Here is a 14,225-nt window from a genome sequence, read left to right as displayed (position 1 = left end):
ATTCACTTTACGCGTGTACTGAACAAAAGAACTTTTGCGCTTTATTGCGCTTATACTGTCAATTGCTCACAAGGTTATGTCAAAAACACACAGTGTTCATATGAACGCAGTCGTCTTGGCATACTTGTTCCAATTTATAATAAAGATATAAAACAATAAAATAAAGTGAAAAAAGATTTGGGTCAAAACAGCTTGCTTTCTTGTGACATATTTCCTTTTGACATCTCTTGCCCCTTTGTAAAAAGACACCCAACAAGCTTTACTTGCATTGAACCAAAATTTGCTATCTGCTATGACAGGTAGTATTAGAGGCAGGGACACTTTCATTCTAGAGAGCATTTGACTGGAAAAAAATCTGTTCAGTCAGTGCATGATGTGTTAATCTTTTTGGCCCGTTTCCCCTAAAATAATTTTAAAAAGCAAACTTTACCAATTAACTGTGCTGCCGTAATTAGATGTCAGAAACTCATATATCATGGCTTTGTCCACAGTGGCATCTACCAATATAACCTCACTCTAGATTATTGTGTTTTAAAAAAAAATGGCCATAAAACAACAAAACACAAGATCTCCCACTCATCACACACACCGTTTCAAAGCGTAAGCAAGATGCTGCTTCAAATCCAGTGTTGACACTGTCCCAGACAGACAGCTCAGAAACGCCATGGAGTTTAACATCCAGCCTTTCAATGTACAGCGTTATCAAAACAATGACACCCCAGCTGTGGAGTAGGACCAAGCTGCTTAGTGAAGCCGAGGATTTCCCTGGGGGAGCGTGCTTAAGCTTATGCTCTTCCTCTCCTCTGTCGACATCACAACATTGCAGAGGATGGTTACTACATGGGGTGGCACCAATATGAAAAATGTGGCCGATACTGATAGCCGATAATTCTACGTATTTGAAAGACGATAACCGATATTTTGGCTGATAAATCTAATTTGTATTTAATTTCTGAGAGCTTGATTTCAAAAACAAAAGATTTAACATTAAAAGAAATGTCCCAAGCACTTGGGAACAATTTTCACAACATAAATCAAACATATACAGCAGTAGCCTACTTTGAACCACTGATTCCTTAACTTTTAAAATTAATTTTACACTCCTATGGCCAACTTACCTTAATAAAAAAAAAAAAAATCTATTGCCTTACAAATAAACTAAATAATGCAAACAAGTCATTGGACAACATTACTTGCGTATAAAGAATCAAAATGCATGTGCCATGGATAAATGCAATTAAATAGCCTCTGCACGGAAAATCATAAAATGATTTTAATTAAACCATATTGTTGATGAAAATGACACGAGAAAAATAAAAGAGCTAGTTCTTAATAATAATGAATGCATCAATATCTTTGAAAAACAAACATCTGAAATTAATATTACTGTTTCAAATAACAGCATTGCTGTTTGAGCTGCATGCGCTGAAGCTGAATGAACGCCGTAAACTGAAGCTTTCTGTTAGCGGGTAAATTAAATCAACGAAACGCATCCTATTTGAGATTAATGAGATATTTATACAACATAAACATATTAGGCTACAACTTAAATCTGCATAAATGATGCAAATCCACAAGTGAACTTGAACTAAGTTACATGCTTATCAGAATGTGTAACTCCTGCTGTGGATCCGCTCTTCCCATAACAACAACGTGTTGAAACACGGTGACTAAACCCCAAAGAATTCAATATTACAATAGTGTTCTCATAATGTTATGTAATATGACAGTCCCCCAATCATAGTTGTTAATGTTGTGCATTGCTGTTTGAGCTACATGTTCTGAATGCATATACACAAAATAAACAATGTTACTACAACTAACATTATTTTGTACAAAACAAAAGGCTGTGAATGCACAAGCAAACTCGACTGTCCTGTCATAAAGGTGTAACTCCGTTGTGGATGCGCTCTTCCCATAACAACGTGCTAAAACACAGGCGCACAAATAATTCTAAACATTCTTAAACAGGAGTGTTTTCATTATAATTTTATATTGCCTATATGACAGACTTGCGCTGCACATGTTGCACTGTATTTTCCTTTTCAAAATGATTTCAATCATATTTCAAGCAATTCAAAAACATCATGGTGAACAGTGGGCATCTGAAGCATCTCAGCTTAAGGAAATAATCCATAATTTATCATCTTTATATATCAGCCAAATTGTTTTATCGGTTCGATAACTATAACATTAAAAATTAACATATATCGGCTGATACCGATATGGTGGATATGGATAAAAAAAATGTAGGCCTAAATTTAAGATTACGAATTTGAATTGCATATAAAACGTCCATCCATTTTGATTACACAGTTTTAACATAAACAAACTAATAATTTTAATGTGATGCACATTTGTCATACATATAAAAATGATTTAAGAAAAAGAGTTAAGACAGGTAAGATTTCTGTAATAGTACTAATAATTAGATTTTATATTTTAAATACTCAGCAAACAGGTTTATATATTTCTCATTAATAAATCTAATTTGTTTCAATCTCAATTTTAACTAGCCTAACTGAATATTGCTTGCTTGTTCTATATAGTCATTTTCAAAGTCAAACAGATAGTAATATACTATGCCATGATTTTTAGGGGAGAAACCCGTTTCATTTATATATGACTGACAAAAATCTCTCAAAGTAGTTTAAGTAAAAAAAAAATATGGAAATTTTATATGCAATAACAATTATACATAATCTTAAATTTGGGCCTAAATATTGTTGAGTGAATTACATCCTTCAAAAACTGTTTTCCATTATTTTCCATTAAAAATTAACTAAACACAGAGAGTTTATAGAGAAGCACACTTTAGTTTCCCCAATTCAATATTTTCCTCATGCAGTGGTGCATTAAATTCTCAGTTTTCTTTTTTTAATATTGTTAACTTTTACTAAGAAACACTTGAGATGAAAAATGGTACTGGTATCTAAAAATAAAAAGGCGGACACTACACTTTTTGTTCCATTAACTTTCATTCATATGAATGTGAATGCTGGAGACAAGAAACGCAAGCTCATGCAAAGAACTTTTTGCAGCGTTCCAAAGTTCAAGTTTGGTGAACTCTGACAATTTGTGTCAATTGAAAAGGTCTGACCAATAGAAGATTGATACGACACTCTTAGCTGAATTAAAAGAAGTAAAGTGCAGTAAATCACGTTCAAAGTCTAGTGACCGTGGCCTAACAGAGACACCTTGATCCACTACTTGCATAGGCTGCGCATGCCAAAAGACAGTCAGCACGCCTGCAGCTGGATGACTTGCAAACATGTAGTGGGCTTATGGACAACAAGTGATGTAACAGCACACAGACAAATTCGGTTTACATTTCTGTTTATCACATCCTACTCAAAATTGCAAGAATCACTACAGCTCTACAAAACACCTGGTCTTTGCTTTCCGCCAAATCTCTCAGATCCACAAAAAACATGAAGGTATCAAATCTGTTTCTACAAGAAGACATTCAAAGCATCTCCAATTCTGCAGCGTGTTCTTGTTTCGAAAGAAGACAACTGTCTGACAAAAATTGTCAAATGATCCCTCTGTTGAGACCTAAGTTTAATGTGCAGACAGACACCATAATTAATTATAGTGAAGCATTTTGTAGATTCACTTCCTCAAAGTTTACAGAGTAAACACCGCGGCAATGCTGTTTATTTTAGCTTCTTGAGAAATGTTGAGAAACCAAACACAAAGAAAAGTGGTCACTTTGACATGCCAGAAGCATTGTTAGTCATTTCTTTGTAATTGACACACTTTGCTGCTTACTTTGGGATTATTGCCATACAGTATACACTCATTTCATTGGTGGATCATTGCTAACAAGGTTTGGAAAGATACAATACAATGTAAATGTTTCTGAAAAGTGCAATTCCTACAACAATCTTTTTTTTTTCTTTTTTTTTTTCTGTCAGCTCTCCAACACAGAAACATTTGTAATTATTGATGTAGTATTGAGCGGTTTTGTTAAAGATCACAATGTTTAAAAATGAACAATGTGTAAAATTCAAGAAATGCTGAGAGAACTTGCCTCTTTTTTTTACCTCTCTGAAATGCAAGCATTTTCCTCTAGGGCTCATTCCATTGTCAAGAAAGATTGTGTGTAAAGAGTTATGACTTTAAACTCTGACAACGTACTATAACACAAACACAACCATGTACTTGTGCCCTAGAAGAGGAGGCAGCCAAATCATGAACTGGCAGATCATGTTCATTCATTCCCGCCTACAGACTCCACACAGAGACAGAGCGCTGTCTGACGCTGCTTTCTGGTAAAACACTTCCCACTGGTGAAAGACCTCCAGTTGAACCACTACACCTGACCGACATTTCTTAACCTTTCTCTAAGCCATACTTCAAAAAAAATTCCATTGCAGACATCAACAAAAACAAACTCAAGATACACACAAGCATTTTTCCACAACTAAAAGTAGTAAAGCGGCCTGAACATGTTCTTCTACTGGTCAGTCCAAAGCTAGGGGGATGATGTTCACCATTACAAATGCTACTCTAAATGTTTACATGCAGTCCATGTAAATTAAACTGAAAATGCAAAGCAGCTCAGCACAATAAAAGCCTTTGACAACATGACCCCAACAAATGTTTACCACAGCTTCTGACAAAACACCAGTTAGGCTACTAGTTCTTGTTTAAAATCATAAATTAGCCTATTAAGTGAATCTTCTCGGGGGCATGAGTAAGGGTGGTCAGTGACCACACAATATAAAATCAGTCAAGTTTTAGCACTCTTTAAAAAAATAAAGGTTCTTTATTGGCATTGATGATTCCATGTGTGATATGAGGGGGAAAAGTTTCTTCAGATTATTAAAATGTTCTTCACTGAGAAAAAAAAGAAGAAGTTTTTTTCTAATAACTGTGGTGGTGGGGTGTGTGTGTGTGTGTGTGTGTGTGTGTGTGTGTGTGTATGTGGTGGTGGTCTTCTATGGCATTACTGCGAAAACTTTTTTTTGGAAGCCTTTATATTTAAGAGTGTTAAATGGCTTTTACGTTCTATTCTGCTGATTTTTCACTCATTGGAATACTTGATTCTGGTTCAGTCGCTACATCATGTATTTCTGAATAATGATTGATGTCAAGGGCAACACTGCATAGACCTGGGGCCTCATTTATAACCGTTGCGTACGCACAAAACAGGCCCTGAAAGAGGCGTACGCCACTTCCGACGCATAAGTTGTGATTTATAAAAACAAACTTGACGGGAAAATTTGCGCACCTGCACGTAAACTCTGACCCATGCGTACGAACGTTTTGGAGATGGAGCAGTTTGGCGACACCGATGGTGAACTGGAGTTAAATGTCTTTTTGGTCACTTTTAGACAGAAAATCTAAAGAAAATTAAACATATACAGAAAGATAACACAAATATAATTTCACTCACCAAGCCTGTCACTGAAGCAAATATCCATCCCTTCTTAAATGTCTTAAATTGGCCGTTTAGTGAAACTGACGCAAATAACAGTTGAAATAAATAAAATAATTATTTAAACTATGTTTTACTTATGATATAAACATTTCGATTAAATATGCCATTCAAATTAATGGAGTTAAACACTTAAACATGAAATCATTACTGAGAAGTTACAACATTTTTTATATTCAATCAATAGAAATATTTGTTTTGGATGCGATTGTTTTTGAACACTTTTCCTGTGGCGTGTTTTAATGTTTTAACCACAGAGATAATTGCTTATCATGATAATAGCAGATTGTCTGAGAAAATAGTTTTGTGCAAATAATGCCCAAGGCCTATCTGTTTCCATTAAAAATATAAATCAATTAAAAATACAATTCGGCCAGTGGAAAAGATTGAGAAAAACTTTCTCTGAAATGTATTTTACACTATTTGATTTATGTATTCAAAAACAAGGCAAAGATAGGCAACTAGGGTGAATTCAGGTAGAGTGGGACATCAGGTTGAGTGGGACACTTAAGCTTTTGGGTATTAATAACAATGAGCATCTAACTGTATAAACTATTTGTGAAAATTAGATTCACAGCACTGTCCCACTCAACCTGACAGTGTTAGGTTGAGTGGGACAGTGCATTTCAGGTTGAGTGGGACAGTGCTGTGAATCTAATTTTCACAAATATTTTATACAGTTAGATGCTCATTGTTATTAATCTCTAATACACAGACAGCATAAATGTATGTAAAAGCAAAAGTTTTATTGTTACATCATAAGTAACAGAATTATCAACCTTATTATCCTGAATTACCACCCTCACAACTGGGCCACCCTCTCCACCCAGCACTTCAACAGGGAAGTGACCCCTGTACTGGTTGCAAGGGGGTCTATGGGGATGCAAGCGACCCGAAAGCCAATGAGGAATGGGTGGCTTGCTGCCACTGCCAACAGTGTATCATGAGTCCTGCGGAGAGCTCAACGGACTTATGGATGACGATGACTTGATTTTTATTAATGTAATGTGTCTTGTACCGTTAAACGTTATCATGTGGATGAATAATCATATCCAAATGATATCCAGATGAGGATCTGCATAGTAAAACTAGGCGTTGTAAGCTCCATATATGGTTATTTCGGGGTGGAGACGCATGTGCGCACAATCTTCCGCTGACTGGGATTTATAAAGTGAATTCTGCGCAGGTTCTGGCTCGAGGTCACAGTGCAAAGGACCCTAGGTTGATTTTACTCCGAACCATCCCTTTAAGGCAGGGACACACCAGGCCGACAGCGAGCATCTGTCAGGCTAGTTTTTGCGGTGCGTTCCACACACTGATCTATATAATGACATGTCACTCTATATAGATCAGTGGTTACACACGATAACCGTGACGTGTTTATTTTCCAATAACAATTGACTGACTGCACATTATCCATTTACAAAACGCAAGCAAATAAACTCCCTCCGTCCACATATCCAAAAAGAGGTGCAAATTTAAAACCTTTACATCAGATTCCTCACACTCCAAAATTGTAATAATAAAAGTGTATTCAAGTGAACTACTTTACATTGTGATTCTGTTTGAAATCACATACAAAATTATTTCAAACAATATTTTTAAAGACAACATTTTATTTAAACTTCTCCTAGACTTGAGCTACTACCCCCCCACCCCACATATCCACATACATCATAGAAACATCTCTGTTTCTGTGTTCATTCTGTCATGTTATTAACACAGTTTTATTGTAGTAACAATAGCTGTGGTAACTATGGTATCTTGGCTGAAAACTACGGTTGCCATAGTGACTTGACTGTCTAGGCGGGTCATGACTATCAAAAACATCTGTACTTAAAGAAAAAAGACGATTGTTGCTACTCACAGCTGAGACTAAACATAAAGAACAAACCATGAAGTGATGACTAGAAAATATGATGAGATCAATTAAAAGTATGATCGCTTTAATTATGTCCGTGTGAATCGAATGCGCGCAGTGTGAATGACAGCGGTCAGAGAGCCGCTGACATTCTCATCCCTCCTCATGAGCTCGATCTGTCGGGCATTTCACATTCACAGTGATTCAGTTGCGCATAGGACACATTTAGGCATCTGCATTTGATGTGTGAAATCGAGGGAGTGAGGTAACTTCCTAATTTGGCTGTGCTTACCCTTGAGACGGTGAGGTCTGTCATGAGCTGCTCGAAGGCCCGCGTCTCCTCCGCCTGTTTCTGGTTGTGCAGCGCGATCTTCTCGCTGAACTTCCGCGGGTTGGAGCCACTCGAGCCCGGGGATCCAGACATGGCTGGGCCGCAGAGTTTCGAGATCAACTTCGCAGGGAACTGACTGTTGAATGTTGTCGATATGGCAGTCAAATGTGTTTAAGTTGTCCCTCCATGTCTGAAAAGCGTGTAAGAGTGCAGTCCTGATGCTTTAGAGAGGTTTGACGAGGTCGCTTTAATGACAAGAGCGTTGCCACCATTAATGAGCTGGAAAACGCGACGAAACCGTATAAATAACAACTTAATGGACTTAAACCAGCTGAAGTACAAAGTAACGATGATATAAAGGAATTCCTTAAACTTATAACGCTATTTTTTGTATACAGGCGATGAGCCGAATTTGCTAAAAGTTTGTCAGGAAACTGGACGTCGCTGTATATTCAAGCGTTATGACAGTTTTGTTTGGCATCACTAAAACAAGTTCTTGTCTTGTATCGTGGGGGGGAAAGAGGATGAGATGTGGAATACTGTGCAATGCCAAACAAAAAAGCTTAAATAATCACTTGGCTTTACGAAACAAGTTGAGTAACGACTCTAGCTAGCGAGCTAAATACTTTAGATTCTTACGAGAAGCATTTTAATTGTGTGGTTTTTTTTTAACGATTTACGCATAAATATTTAACTGCCTACCATTATTTATGAATTAAGGTAGACAGTTGATAACATAACTGTCTAAATGTGTGTAATTGACAGATATTGCTCGGTCAGGTACAGGGTAAAGTCAGCCGTAACAGCTAACCAGCTAATGAGCGATATGACTCAATCAAAATATCACCAACGAAATGTCACAAACGAACTGTAAATGACAGCAAGCGACCCATTTATGTGGTCAATTCAATCAATCTTATTGCTCACAACACTGAACTTAGTTTCGTGAGATTTCAACAAGTGGTCTCGCCGATGTAAACCTCATTACGCATTCAAAACTCATATAAACAGGTAGCCTAAGCGCGACAGCAACTTTGCAGCAAGGTAGCAAATTAAACTCTGCACCAGACAGACACTCACTGTCCTGCGGCAGGACAACCAGTGGCCAGTGATCGAGCGCTGTTGTCATTCGAGTCAGAGAAAATGTTTAGATGTTACTGATTCGTGAAATGCAGCGGTGAAATCTGATCGTGTAGTCCGCGTGTACTCCCTTGGACTCTCTTCTCCGTGTCCATCATCTAGATCCACCTGAGCTGTGATACACCGACTCGTGACTCCACGGCACACATTTGTTTGGTCAACTTCGATCCCTCACTCCGAGTGAAAACAAGCCGAGGAAAAAATACACTAGCCTGCCCCAAAACTGTACACCAATTTTTTAAAGTTGTGTCCACAAGGAGGCAGTGGAGTTCTCTTAAAGGGATACACAGCCCTATTATTCATGTTAAAGGTGTCATATAAAACGTGCAAAAATAGAAATTGAAAACTTCTACTCTTCAAATCCTACAAAAATGTGGTCATGAATTAAGATGCAAAAATGTATGTGTGTGCATTATGATACTGTTACATTATGTAATACTGTTGTTGTCTTGGCAATAAACTGAATTAAGTTTATGAAGCGCTAAAATTAGTTACTGGAACTAAATAAAAACTAATATGAAAACTGAAACTCATAAGCACATAATGAAATTAATACAAATTAAACTAAAATTAACAGGAAAACTAAAAATATAAAAATTAAAAGACTCTATAGGTTGCCCAAACACATGAATTGATATTTCAATCCACATGATCTCAGTAAAATAAAAGAGTAGACAGAGTGACTACCATTACTGCGATATCAGTTTGCCTTTTTTCCTAACACTATTCGTTCTTTTTTCAGGACCGTCCGTGCCACTTACCCAGAAATCTTCCACCATTGATCATATTTACTCAGGGCCTCCTGGCTGTAACTTCATCCTCAGTTTTGTTGCGAAGGCATGTGCAGATCATCTGCCATTTTTCTTTTCGTATACAAAGAAAAAAATAAACCCTGCGACATTCATGTAGTCTATAGTTCCTTTATACTTAAAGAAGACCTCCATTGTGCCCGTTCTAAGAAGCCCGGCACTATGGGCAAAAGAGATTAAAGGAGGATGATATGGCCACTGCAGTCCATAGTGTCTTGTCACGCTCAGATGAGAGGAGCATTTGAGAATGATCATATTAAAAATATAACTCGGCATTCAATATCAAAGTGACTTCGATATTCATCATGAACTCCAAGGCTTGGGGTTTGAAGCACCACTGAATCATCCTAACATCCTCAACTCAGTCTCTGAATACTAGAATGATTATATACTGTAGCACTCTTCTCTACTCCCTGTGCTGTAAATATAACTCCATTATTAACGTTGCAGCGCCCCGACACATTGCGAGGCTTCAGGTGACCCGAGTTTGAGATCATAAAATTTGTGGCTATACTGTCCTTGCTTCCAGTTGATTCTGTGAAAAGCAGAATTGGAATATTTGCATAATATTTAGAACTATTATATTAACTGTACACTTTCATTATCTATTTATCATTAACTAGTTCAACATACCAGTTTTTCTGTTGTATAATTTACATATTATTGTATTTATTGTTAATTTCAATAGCTTTTTTATATATATATTTGCAGTTTTCATTTCAATTTTAGTATTTTTCAATTTTTTTTAAATATTTGCTTTCATTTGTATTTATTTCATTTGTTTTTATTTTAATTCTTCAACTTAGTTGCACAAGTAACATTACCAATTGTCATTGTTTTTTAAGTTTAATTTTTTATCAAAAAAAAAAAACACACCTACAACCTTTTCTCATGAATTCAAATGGTTAAAACTATTCAGAGGCCTTTATACTTTTCAACTTTTATTAATAGAAATGCCTAGTGATTAAATCTGTTAATAGGGCTTCAGTATTGGAAATGCAATATGTACCATTTACATTACATGCTTTTTCAAAAATCTCATTTATTATTTTATGCTCAGTTTCCAGATCCGTATAGTATAATTATACTGTTGCAGCAAAGGCTATATGTTTATACATATATATATATATGTATATTATTTATATATATATACACACACATCAAACAATTGAAATGCCCAAATATTACACCAGATTTTTATCTTATTACAGCATCCCTACATTGTATAAAGCATAATACAAATTAATATCGAAGTCTAATTAATTGCACCTTTCAAATATAAAAAAACAGAATGATCATCTGAATGTGTTTGGGGTTCTGAACAAAAGCAAATTCATTTATACAGTTTATTAAGTTTTCAGTGAAACAGCTACTTTAACAACTGACTGCTTGAGCTATCGCAATTCATGAAGAGGAAAAAAAAAACATTACATTGAGAAGATATTCAAGCATGCACTTTGTGTTTTGAACCATACACTGAGGTCAAAGAAGATCAGGTTTGATTACTTTCTGCCGTATGAAACACTGGACAGTGAAATTTATCATCCCGTGTCATTCATGCAGCATCTATGTAAACTGCATTTAAAGTGTCTCTGGTAACATTAGCAAAATGACTGTTTACATTAAAACATATCGGATGCACATGTGAAAAAAAAATACACACCTTCATACTGCTTTATAAAAACCTTTGAATAGAAAAAAGTGTGGCATTTTGTTTCAAAAGTACAGTAATTGAAAACATCCCAGTCAGACATAAGACCAGTTACATAAGTTTGATGTTCTGCTCTAAAACCTGAATAATTTTGTTTAATGGACTGAATTCAAATCCAACTTGATATTTGCAATGGTTTTTGAATAAAATTCAAAGAAAATGTGTCTGTACATCTATTAAATGTAATAATTGCTCCGTTTATTATGTCATTACTGCATTTTATGAACATTATAAGTGTATAAACCAGCATTACTAATCAGTCAAAATATGTAATCATCATTCAACTTTCTCTCTATATATATATATATATATATATATATATATATATTTATATATTTATTAATTATATATATATATAAAGAGACATTAACTGCAACAGCAGACAATGAGATGGACTGACATTATAAGTACAATGTGTTGATAGGATAACATTTTCCCAGCAGTTTATTCAAGTTAAGGCACCTTTAAAAAAAAAAAAAAAAAAAGAAAAAAAAGGACACAAGGCTGCAAAAATTACAGGGACATACACTTAAACTCATCCAGCATGCAGTTTCCAAGTGCTCAACAAAAAAAAAAAAAAAATCCATTAAGTCCTCATTTTTGACCAGCCAATGAACCCATTCATAGCTAGGTTTTTTACAAATAAACAAAAAAAACCAATTGCTCTGATAAATATATTTTGGTAACATTTCGAGGAATGTGGCTATAACACTCATCACTTTCCTATACGATAGGGATACGAAGAAACTGTTTAGTTTCTCCTAAAGAATAGATTAGGTAATAAAAATGTTAATTTTACATATATCATGTACAAGTATTCAAAGCTCATGCAAGGACAGTTTGCAAAAAGATCAAAGCAAACTACTATTGATACTCTTTTGGACACTGATCATCTCAATAAAAACAGAAAACAGTCAACCATTACATATCTGGAAGATACAGATTGGCGGTCTACGACAAGTATAATAATGTACATTCAAGGAATCTATCCTTCGAGAAAGGCACAAAAGGTACACAGACATACTCATATTTAAACTGTAAAGATGTATGTGGTCTGGGCTTCACTTTGTGTGCAACAGTCTGTCAAGTCTCTATTTGCCATAGAACTTCTTGTTGAGCAGGAAAATGAGGAGGTTAACATTTACAGTAGCTCGATCGAACAGCTTCATCACTGCCACCCCCTCGTACTGCAACTGGAGCAGGTCCTGATATTAAAGAGGACAAAAAAAGACATATACAGTTAAGGCCCATTCACTCCAAGAATGACAAGTCTAAAAAGGCATCTATATATATATAAAACCACATGAGCGAAAACGTTCTGGTCATTATAAGCGTGCACTGCAGTCATGTCATCTGCTGCTTTAAACGCTCAAGCTCTTTACAGTCTGTTGGATTATGATTGGCTGTCAATGTCAGCTGAAAAAAAAAAAATCACTCTGAAAGTCATTTCAACAATATCGTTCTTCTGTGTTGGTATCGTTATAGTTGTGGTGTGGACTTCCCTTTTCTTACAGTTTTTGAAACTTTATAGATAGTTATCTTTAGGTGTGAATGGGCCATTAATCCTTGCAAAAATCAAACATTCCTTCCGACTATATTAGATACACACACACACACAAATATCAAGGGAAGAACTTTCACCTGGTATTCTAACATTAATGTCTCCAAATGGACTCCCATAAGCTTAGCTTTCACCTCAAACACTCCCACAATCTCAGATGGTGAGATCTCGAAAATGACGTTCTTATACCTGTAAAAGATAAAGCATATCATTATCAAGGACAACAAGAGGAAATGCAGATATATAAACGCATAGTACGATAAGATATGAATACAGCAGATGAATCCAAATACACAACAAGTTGTTGAAACTCACTGATTTGTCTGCAGATCCTCAATGTCGATGAGCACTCCCTTTTCATGCAGACGGGCTGCAGTGTACTTCTGCGATACCTGCTTGCTCTTCTTTGCCTTACTGTCTCCAGGTTTCTTAGAAACTCTGTGTGTGAAGCAAAGGCATTTTCCATGAGCGCACGACAAGAGCTCAACAGCAATTATCCAATCAGAGATAATGACGTGAACTAAAATGGACAGTAAATACTCCGAACACTCACTTGCCCTTGCTGGCTAAATTGTCCATGCAGGTCTTGATGTATTGATTGTAGTAGTCAATCTGCACATTGTAGAAAGTGGTCTTGGAGTTCAGACCAGCATTGGTCTGCTGAAGCTTGACCAATTCTGCCTTTCGCCTCTGACGATATCGCCTCTGGTTCCGGATGTCCTACAAAAATCATCAACAAATAAATCAAGACGCTTTAGTATAAAATTAAAGGGCGAAATAGAAATTTCGCATTCAAGTACAGTCTGAAAAATCCCAGAACGCAGAGGTCAGAGGACATAGGATCGGTACCTTGGCAATGTCATTGATAAGATCCTGGTATTTCTTCTCAGGGTGAACTTTACCCAACTCTCCTAGTCTTTGCAAGTTGCTCTTGATCTTGTCCTTCTTGCCTTGCAAGGTAAGGCTGTCATCCACAACTGGTTTGGCTTGCTTCATCTTCTCCGGGGTCTTAGCATCACGAATGGCTCGTCGCTGCATGGCACGCTGGTACTCTGCTTCCTGTTTCAAATAAAAACACCAACATGAACAAAACAACACTGCTTTGATGGAGTTTTTTTTTCATTCTGAAATACCCATTATATTACCTGCTCTGGTGCAGCTACAGTCTCCAGGATCTCGGTAAGTGTCTCTCCGGGCTGAAACCTGATCACATCTACTATGAGCCTCTTGGTGCTAAATGAACAAGATGAATGGACAAAGATTCATGGTAAATACTTAGAAAAGAAGCAAAACCGCATTAACAAGTAAAAACATTCGTTCCAGAACATGCCACATTGCATTATCAAGCTGTCTTCTCTGGGAAGGATTT

General features: G+C 36.3%; 2 protein-coding genes across 5 annotated transcripts in view; both read right to left on the bottom strand.

The window, feature by feature from the left end:
* The window catches only part of crtc3 (CREB regulated transcription coactivator 3), a 46,501-nt gene extending 37,507 nt beyond the window's left edge, over window positions 1-8,994 (bottom strand). For all 4 annotated transcript variants that reach the window (XM_081359836.1, XM_081359838.1, XM_081359837.1 and 1 more), the window contains exon 1: window positions 7,597-8,994. In XM_081359836.1, the coding sequence (XP_081215962.1) occupies window positions 7,597-7,728 (132 nt within the window). In that variant the 5' untranslated portion in view covers window positions 7,729-8,994. The remainder of the gene's footprint in view (window positions 1-7,596) is intronic.
* A 2,698-nt stretch (window positions 8,995-11,692) lies between these two features.
* Window positions 11,693-14,225, bottom strand: part of iqgap1 (IQ motif containing GTPase activating protein 1) — a 50,284-nt gene continuing 47,751 nt past the window's right edge. Inside the window, exons 32-37 of the mRNA XM_081393258.1 lie at window positions 14,002-14,089; window positions 13,706-13,915; window positions 13,410-13,576; window positions 13,172-13,294; window positions 12,937-13,045; window positions 11,693-12,500 (exon numbers count right to left, since the gene is read on the bottom strand). Coding sequence (XP_081249384.1) covers window positions 12,387-12,500; window positions 12,937-13,045; window positions 13,172-13,294; window positions 13,410-13,576; window positions 13,706-13,915; window positions 14,002-14,089 — 811 coding nt within the window. The 3' untranslated portion in view covers window positions 11,693-12,386. The remainder of the gene's footprint in view (window positions 12,501-12,936; window positions 13,046-13,171; window positions 13,295-13,409; window positions 13,577-13,705; window positions 13,916-14,001; window positions 14,090-14,225) is intronic.

This window comes from Scardinius erythrophthalmus (assembly GCF_964197995.2).
Source record: "Scardinius erythrophthalmus genome assembly, chromosome: 2".
NCBI classification, from domain to species: domain Eukaryota; kingdom Metazoa; phylum Chordata; class Actinopteri; order Cypriniformes; family Leuciscidae; genus Scardinius; species Scardinius erythrophthalmus.
The sequence above is the reverse complement of the archived record's forward strand: the minus strand, read 5'-3'. Positions and strand labels throughout refer to the sequence as shown.